The sequence below is a fragment of the Myotis nattereri genome (genome assembly GCF_964212035.1).
Source record: "Myotis nattereri genome assembly, chromosome: 1".
In the NCBI taxonomy this organism is placed as follows: Eukaryota; Metazoa; Chordata; class Mammalia; order Chiroptera; family Vespertilionidae; genus Myotis; species Myotis nattereri.
The window spans coordinates 78,495,339-78,504,148 of record NC_138075.1 but is presented as its reverse complement, the minus strand read 5'-3'; the positions used below and the strand labels follow the sequence as shown (position 1 = coordinate 78,504,148).

Below are 8,810 nucleotides of genomic sequence, written 5' to 3'. Positions count from 1 at the left end.
TTCATCGAGGGGAATCATGACCACCTTTCATTAGCCTGCCTTCTCCCTAGTCTTAAAGGACAGGCCCACCTGTCACCTCTGAAGCCCTGGGGCCCAGCACAGGGATCTTGCATACAGAAGATGCTCAGGAAATATTTACTGGGTGCTGGCAAGCTGGGAAGGTGGACCCACTGGTGGCGGGAGCTGGAAGCAAGGTTGGACCATGTTTTCTGAGATAAACGAGTAAGGGGGCTCTGTACAGTAACCAAACACCAGTTGAGGTGTTAGGAGCACTGGGCTCTAGTCCCAGCTAAGTCACAAATAAGGATGTCATGTCCCCTAACCAGGCCTGCTTTCTCTTCAGCGGAATGAGAGCTGATATTCAATGCCTCTTCCAGTGACTGTCTTTTGGGAACTTTGGCTGGCCGCCATCTGAAGCCACAGGCTGACCTCTCCCCTGCGCCTGCAGGCCAAGTCCTCCCCACACCACGAGGGGGAGCTCTAACACACTCCAGGCAAACAACTTTCAAACCCGCTAACAAATCTGTGTACACAGGAGTGGCAGATGGGCACTCACTCACATCTGGAAGGCTGTTCCTACTCACAGAACTCCAGGTCCCCAGCCACCAGGCACACCACAAAGTGCCCTTGCACACAGAGAGCTGTGGAATGGAAGTCTGTGTTGAAGGATGCCTTCAGCATCTTCAGTCTAGCTCTCCACTTCCTCAGTGCTGAGAACAAGTCCCAGAGAAGGGACCATCCAGGCAGCATTTCCATGATCATTCCCTGGATTCCTGATATGTCTAACTTCTGGGGAAGGAAAAGACTGACCAGTAGGATTTGAATCTTTTAATTTGGAAATGACCAGCTTCCTCCTACCCACTCCTCTCTCCATTATGCCCCTCTTCAGCCCAGCTTCCTCAGGAGTTGGATCTTAGAGCACCAGGCCCACAAACAGGTCCACGTGACTTCTCAGGCCAGTCTCCATCTCTGTCGATCTGGGGTGGGGACAGTGGGCTAGGGAGCTAGTGAATCCAAGAGAGATGTGCCTGAGCTCCACTGTCCCCTTGCTCCGGCTGTAGTCCTGGGTCACTGCTGGTCCCCTGTGAAGATGGAGCCAGGCAGGAAAGGGCATGTAAGGCTGGGGCCACTGGGGCAGGGGGTGAAGGGCACCTCCTCTCCCAGAGCTCAGGCACTCACCCTGAGTAGCCCTGGGCACTATCTCAGTCCGGTAGATCTTGAAGGCATCGTAGGCAAAGACGGAAACCAGGATGATGCCAAAAACCTGTGGAGCAGGAGTGTGGATGGCACCACAAAGCCCATCCAGTATTAGGGAGAGAGAGTGGGTGGGTGGGGGCAAAGTGTGGGTCAGAGCCTCAGGCACTGGTTTGGGGGCAGGGGCACAGGAAGTGAGTAGCACCAGCTAGAGGTCCTTGGGGAACTGGCGAGCTCTGGGGGTCTGGACTCACAAAAGCAGCAATGGCCGCTCCATCCCGGGAGGTCACAGCTGCAAAGGAGACCACCAGGAAGATGATGATGGCACTGACACAGCGGAGGAAGTCCTGGGGGGTCGAGGTTCCAAGTCAAAGGGAAGTCAGAGAGCAGGAGCATTCCCCTGAACTTTTCCAGGCTAGTCAGCACTTGGCCCTCGAGCACTGAATTCCTGCGTAAAGACACCCCTGGACTACATGGAGCACTTAAGAGAAAAGAGGGAGGGAGCTCACGTGCTCTCCAGGGAAGGAATGCAGAGTGACCAGGACAGAAAGCCAGGGGCCTGGGCTGCAGCTGACCCAGGCTCAGCAGCTGAGGCCAAGGGGCAGGGCTGGGGCTGGGACTAGGCCTTTGATGAGTGGGAGAGCAGAACTAAAGGGGGTGTGTCCTGCCCTGGCCGGTGTGGCTCAGCTGGTTGCAGTGTCTTCCTGTATCCTAAAGCATCGATCCCCGGTCGAGCACATACGGGAGGCAACCAATGGATGTTTCTCTCTCACATGGATGTTTGTCTCTCCCCTCTCTCTTCCTCTCTTTCTAAAAAATCAACTAAAAAAAGTTTTTAAAAGATGTGTGTCCTCACTGCCAGTGACCCGGCAGCTGGGAATCAGTGTGGTCTAAGCAGTTTTTGAGTACAGGGCACAGCTTGGGGCAAAGCCCTGTCTGGTTGAGGGACCCAGGAAAAGGGGAGAGGCTGGAGAGGAAAGGAAAACTCTGCATTCAGAGGAGAAGAATAGGGCGGGAGAGGGGTCCCTCACCAGACAGGGCCAGTTCAGCCGATCGAAGCGCTGGTAGTACTGGGTGGCGTAGAGGAAGAGGAAGGCGAGGGTGATGAAGAACTCCAGCAGTGCGGCGGCCATGTAGGCGGAGATGGAGGCCGTGAAGCAGATGAAGATGATGAAGGTCAGGGCCTGCAGGACCAAGTGTGTGGACTTGCCAGGAAGGGGACACAGGCAGGGCCTGGCCTTGGCCTTCTCCTCCTCAAGGGTACCCCCAGGCTGGCCCCCACCACTGTCCTTCAAGGTCTCCCCACCCCTGGTGGCCGGGACCACTTCCAGGGCTTTTGCCCAGGGGCAGTCTCCAGCCTCCCACCTCTGCCAGCCCAGGTGAATCTTTTAATTTGGGGATGACCAGCCTCCACCTGCCCCTGCCCATCCCAGTAGCCCGGGCAGCTTGGTGTCCTGCTGGGGCACAGAACACAGCACAACCGCAGCCCCTGGCATCCTCTGCCCCAGGAAGCAGCCCACGCCCCATAATCCTTTCCCCACTCCCGATGCTTCAAACTCCTCCAACAAGGCCCAGAGCCAAGGCAAGAGACAAGGGTTAGAAGACAAAATGCCCCCCAGTGGATTCTGGGGCCCCGGTCGGCTCTGGCACTGTCGGGGGCACCTGCGCAGAAGACTCCCCTTTACACGAAGGCCTTCTGAGTGACTACAGGAAGATCCTTTCCTGGGAACAGATGTTCATGAGGAGCAGACAACAGTACAACGGGGCTGCAGGCCGTCTGCCCTTTTCGATAGTTGGGCTTCTTGGACATGCCAGGAAGTGGCCATCCTAGAGCCCGGGAAAGACAGGCCGGTGCTCCCCCCACCCTGTCCCTGTGTCTTGCACTCCCTTGATGTCCCAGAAAGCTGTCCTGTCTACCTTCAACCCGCCTGCCACGGCTGAAACCGGCTGTAACTGCCTCCAGCAGAGAGGCCGCAGGCAGGCAGGGAGACGATGAAGCAGGGGCAGCTGGGGGTAGAGGGGTGCCCAGAAAGCCTGGGAAGGGGGGCGGTGGGCGGGGCGGGGGACCAGGGCTAGGAGACATGGAGGTGCCAGGTTGGGGTGGCTGCTGTTACCAGCTCAGTTTCCAGCAGGATGCCTTTGAGGGAGGAGAGGAAGGTCTTGTCCACAGCGAAGCCCTGGAGCCCTGCAGCTGCCCCCTCTTCAGGGGCCCGGTCCCGGCGATCCAGAGCACTGAGCATCTCCAGGGCCCACCAGCACAGCCCTCGCTGCCAGCAGCCCAGGAAGGGAAACAGGAAGATGGAAACCTGGCAGATGGGGAAGCAGACAAGAGAAGGAAGGCACTTGAGAAACCTGAAAGTGAAGCGCGCAGGCCTGCTGTGGGGTCCTGGGAGAAGGCAGCCGCCGCTGGGGAGGCCTGCCCACATGGGCCTTCACCCAGCTGCCCAGAGTGGCCCTGCTGGTGCCTGCACCAGCCCCCACAAGGGTGGGGAAGGGAGGGGAGAGGCTGTAGAGGAGTGGCCAACCCTCCCCGGACTTGGAGAAGGGAGGGGGGCGGGCGAAGAGGAGGAGGTCTGTGGAGACCGGGAGGAGTTGGGAGTGGAGCCAAGAAACAGGCTGGACTAGGAACCCCCAAGGACCTAAGCCTGAAGAAGTTTGTGTCCCCTCCCCTAACCTTAACCCTTTTCCTTGGCCCATCTTTTCTCCCTTTTCCTTTTAGGGAGGGTGGGAGCTGGAGCCCGGCCAGGCAGCACCCCCAGGACCCACTGTAGCAGCCAAGATGAAGGACAAAAGCAGATTGTTGGGGGGACAAGGGGGTGCTGTGTTCTTGCTGCAGTGCCTCAATGGGCCTCTGTCTCTCCAGCATGCCGGGGGGATGGCCTGACCCCCATCCCGGTGTTCAGGGGTGGACCAGGGAGCCAGAGAGGAGAGGCATGGGAGGCCACAGCGGAAACTCTGGAGAGAGCGGTAGGTGAGGGCTGACCATGGGGAAGACAAGGGACTGGGCTGGTGCCAGAAGATCCTCAGGCACCAGGATGCCGAAGACAAATTAAGCCACTTTTCAATACAGAGTATTTATTTGGATAAGTCTCTCCATGCTCAATAACAGCCTCGTCCTCAGAGTCACCCATGTCAGGAGACTAGTATGCTCAGAGTGTTGAATGAATGAATGAATGAATGAATGAATGAACGAAAGAAGGAACGAACAAATGAATGAAATGAGGGGTTCTTTGTTGGCAGGAGGGAAAATATCAAGAAAGTGCCTGTGCTTCACGAGGGCAGCTGGGGAGGGGAGGGAAGGAAGAGCCAGGCGGTGGCCTCCTGGAATGCGCAGGGCTTGATGGGAGGAAATCAGGATGCCAGTTCCAGCAGCCACAGCAGCGGCTGCCCCCTTCGCTTCACCTGCACTTCCCATCCACTCCAAAAAGTGCAAAGGGTGTTTCCTCTAAGGTCCCTATCCTGTCCCACGATCCTATTGCTCCAGATGATGCTTTGGGGGGGCTGAGCACTGGGGCGTCCTGGCTCACCGTGCCACATGCTTGTCCGCCCAGCTCCAGTGATCCGACCGGAGGCCAGCCCTGGGCAGCATGACTAGGCCATCACACGGGGCCGCACACACACGCAGGCAAAGGAGACACGGTAGAGCCTGCGCTCCAGGCAGTAGCCATCACGGGCACCCTGCTCTCCGGGGCACCGCCGGCGGTAGAAGACGGTCTGGTTGTGGTAGAGGAGCTCCGAGTTGCCCAGGGGGTCCATGTGGGAGCCTGTCTGGAGGCTGACGCAGTGTGGACACAGGCAACGGGCGTGATACAGGTCCTGAGGGAGCCGGTTCAAGTCCCTGTCCAACCTGTGGGGATGGCATGTGTCAGTCAGGCCTTGGAGGGAAGCTGGCTGGGCAGACAGGGCCTGGGCCGTGTGGGTGGAAATGTCAGAGGAAGGAAATGGTGTAGTCGGAGGCCTGGCTTCTTGCCCTAGCTCTGGCACCCACGTGCCGGGTGACTTTGAACCAATCACCCCCTCCTCCCCAGCGTGAGGGTCAGGATGGAAGCGTGGCTTTCCAACCGGCCACCAGACCAGCTCCACGTTCATCTGATGTACACACTGGACTCTGGCATGAGGTTTCTCTTTGTAACTGTTATTACATTTTAGGATGTTTTTAATTATAAAAGTAAAAACTGTTCTTAATTTAACATATATATATTTAATAGATAGAAGACTATTAGTCATATATGTATATATATATAGAAGACTAATAGTCTTATCTCCCCACCAGTCCCACTCCCCAGAGGGCGCCACTGTCAACCATTTCCTGCACTTCCTCCGGACACTGTGCACATATTATAAGCACATCTTAGAGGGCACGGTGAGACTCATTTATTTATTCTGAAAGGATCTTGTGGTCCAAACAGGTGAAAAGTAGGAGTTCCACAGGCCTGGGATTCCAGAAGCCTAGCAGGAAATAGCTGCTAGGTTGTAAGACCATTCTCCACGCAGAAGCCAGCAGAAGCTGGGGCTCAGCTAGCATTGCATTTTCCAAAGCGAGTTCCCTGGTAAGTTCCTTGCAAGAGAAGGGTGGCCAAGTGAGTTTAATGGTTTCTTTTCTGCAGACTCCTCTCAGACTTTAATGTGCTGAGCACATTGAGTCTCCAAGCGGGGCAGGGCTAAAGTAGCTTTACCCACACTTGCTTGACATCATCACTTTTTTTCTGAGGAGCAGCTTGTGGGAGGAGTGTTGCAAAGAAGCCACTTTGGGAAAGGCCACCTGAGTGGTTTCCAGGGGCTCACAGCCTCCCAACGACAGGTCTGGACCCCAGCCCAGTTAGCCAACTGACCCGCAGCTTTCCCGGGGCCTGGCCAACCTCCTGAGACCACCACTTGAAAGCATGGTGACCGGAGACTCCACCCTGGGTCCAGTCTCAATCAGAGCCAACCTTCTCCCTACCCACTGAACTTCTCTTTCCATCCCCAACGCTAAGGTTAAGCCAGCCTAGACTTATGAGGAGTGGGAGCACAGGCACCCCATGAGGACAAGACAGAAGGAGAAATTTGGGGGGATCCCTAAGGCCTAGTTTTTAGTATTTTGTTTCACTGTCCTGATTTCAGTGCTTCCTAATATTTTTCACATCGTGGCACAAATAGAGAATTATGATATTTGTTGCCCTTGCCGGTTTTTCTCAGTGGTTAGAGCATCAGCCCAAGGATTTAAGGGTTTCCAGTTCAATTCCTGGTCAAGGGCACATACCTCAGTTACAGGTTTGATCCTCAGCCCTGGTCAGGGCACATGTAGGAGGCAACCATCGTGTCTCTTTCATGTCGATATCTCTCTCTCTCTCTCTCTCTCTCTTTCTCTCTCTCTCTCTATCTCTCCCTCCCTCCCCCCTTCCTCTTCCCTCCCACTCTCTAAAAAGCAATGGAAAAAAATATTCTCAGGTGAGGATTAAAATTATATATATAGTAGAGGCCCGATGCATGAAATTCGTGCAAGTGTAGGCCTTCCTTCCCCCGGCTGCCAGCACCAGCTTCCCTCTGGCACTCAGGACCCGGGCTTCCCTTGCAACCCCGGCTTTGTCCAGAAGGTCGTCCAGTCTAATTAGCATATTACACTTTATATATATATTTGTGTGGCACTGAGTGAAAGAATAAGCCTGCTCATGATCCAAAGTCAGCAGCCACCCAGCTGCCCCCGAGTTGGGGGTTTCATTGTCCTGGTATATTTATGACCCACTCACATCCCAGTGCAGAGCATTGCTATTGGGATGCTTCGCATCTGTATCATACTAAGATTCCCTGATATTCTAGTTAGAAAAGCATGACCATTGTAGAGGTGGAGGAGGAGCAGGAGTAAAGGAGATAACCAATATTTTACGTACTAAATATAGGTTTTACGTATATTATTTCATGCAATCTGCACATAGACTTATGCAGTATTATCTTATTTTACAGATGAAAAAAACCTGAGCTTTCAAACCTTGAGTAATTGGCCCAAGGTTGCCCAATAAGAGTCAGAGCTAGGACCCAGACTAAGCTTTGTCTAACCCCCAAACCTTTATGGCCCCTGAGATAAAAAGTAGCAGGTAGGTTGGAACTGGGTACAACGCCCTTGGCCCCTCAGACACACCCTGCCTGGTACACATGCAAGCATGCGGGAGGGGACAGTGGACTCACACATATCTCCAGGGAGAGATGGACCTGCGGTTGAGGGGTCCGTCTTCGCTGGCCCTGCAGGATACTGGGTGGTGGCTCTCAATCTCTGGGGGAGGTGTGAGCACCGTGTTCAGCTCTTCAGTGGAGTCCTGTTCTTTGATGGAGAAGCAGCGGGGCCAGTGGATGCAGTCCTTCTGAGGCCGAATATTGAGGGTGTGTGTTCCCATGACTATTGCTAAGAAGGCAACCACCTGTAGGAAAAGGCCAGTGAGAGAACTGCTCCAATCTAGTCTGGGTTCCGCTCTCCCAGCTGTTCCCTAAGGTCCTGGATTCTAGATTCACCTGACCCCCAGCCCCAAACCTTGGAGCCCAGCCTCCCTCCACACACAGCAACATCCTGCGGCTTTCCTACTTGGCACCCTCCCCACTGAGCCTCCGCACACTCACCTGGTTCATGCCGGCTGCCAGATGCTGCTCGCCCAGCGCAGTGCTGTACAGGCTGATAGGCAGGGCCCTGTGGAGGCAGGCTGGCTGGAGCAGTTGAGAGTCCTGGTTTTATTTTCAGCAAACCTGTTTTGTTTATTCAAATTTATTTCCACTACCTTTTGGAGGGAGTGACCTGAGATTAAAAAACAAAACAAAACCAAAGAAAACCAGACAGTGTTTCCAGAGCTGCTTAAAATGTTCTACTCATGGAAGTTGTGATGAACATAATTGTAAGCCTGGAAACCTATTGGGTAAATTTTATTCTTTGTATGAGGTCAAAGCAATAGTATTCTGCAATTCTGAGACTTTGAAAATTGGCATTATGGGAATTTCCCTGGTTGGCTTGGTAGCCAAAATTAGGGAACATTTTCTGGCCTCTCTTAAAGAAGCCTCATTTCCATGGTCTCTGCTGCTCCCACTTGGGTCTTATCTCCATCATTCCCTTTCTTCTCAGAAGTCCCCCTGATCAACCACCTTAGTGAAATTTCCACTCTATCTCCTGTGACCATTAACCCTTCAGTTCTCTGGCCCCTTCCTCATCTTCAATGACCCCCACTTCTACAACCCCCATCATCTATGACTTCTCCCCATCATCCATTACCTGCTCCAGAGGCTGCACAAACCCCATTGCTCCCCACCCCCACCCTTTCCCTGATCCCACAGGACTGCCAAAAAGGCCCCCATCCCATCAGTTTGTCGGCTGGATGCGCAGGGTCTGATGGAAGAAGCTGTGGGTGTCTGTTCCCATTGCACAAATGAGAAAGTAAAGCCAAGAAGAGGAGGGGCCTGGTAACTCCCCCACCTAAGACCCAACAGGAGGCCCCCTGTTCCAGGAACCAGCCTTCCCCCACCCAATCACAAGGCCATTGGAACAAGGTCATTGTAGGGGTAGCTGCTGTTCTTAGGCCATGACCCAGCCTTAGAGCCCCAGTTGCATGGGCCACTGTCAGCTGGGGCAGGGACGGGGGAAAGGCGAGATTGTGTGC

General features: G+C 54.4%; 2 protein-coding genes across 2 annotated transcripts; both read right to left on the bottom strand.

Moving 5' to 3' along the window:
• Positions 1-814: 814 nt before the first annotated feature.
• CMTM5 (CKLF like MARVEL transmembrane domain containing 5) lies at positions 815-3,673 on the bottom strand. The gene is made up of 5 exons (XM_081104675.1): positions 3,309-3,673; positions 2,226-2,378; positions 1,449-1,541; positions 1,180-1,264; positions 815-1,082 (listed from the first exon to the last, which is right to left on the bottom strand). The coding sequence occupies exons 1-5, from the start codon at positions 3,618-3,620 to the stop codon at positions 1,069-1,071; spliced, it is 657 nt and encodes a 218-aa protein (XP_080960801.1). The 5' UTR covers positions 3,621-3,673; the 3' UTR covers positions 815-1,068.
• Positions 3,674-4,785: 1,112 nt separating this feature from the next.
• Positions 4,786-8,452, bottom strand: IL25 (interleukin 25; the record flags this gene model as incomplete). Its single annotated transcript, XM_081096219.1, has 5 exons — positions 4,786-5,041; positions 7,360-7,655; positions 7,786-7,852; positions 7,941-7,957; positions 8,426-8,452. 5 exons carry the CDS (start codon positions 8,450-8,452, stop codon positions 4,786-4,788), a joined length of 663 nt encoding a protein of 220 aa, XP_080952345.1.
• Positions 8,453-8,810: the final 358 nt, after the last annotated feature.

Coding starts and splice junctions, on each gene's coding strand:
- CMTM5 (XM_081104675.1), bottom strand. CDS start 3,620: ATGTGGGCAGGCCTCCCCAGCGGCGGCTGCCTTCTCCCAGGACCCCAC. Junction 2,379..3,308: donor TCCTGCTGGAAACTGAGCTG/GTAACAGCAGCC, acceptor TTGGTCCTGCAG/GCCCTGACCTTCATCATCTT. Junction 1,542..2,225: donor GGCTGAACTGGCCCTGTCTG/GTGAGGGACCCC, acceptor TCGACCCCCCAG/GACTTCCTCCGCTGTGTCAG.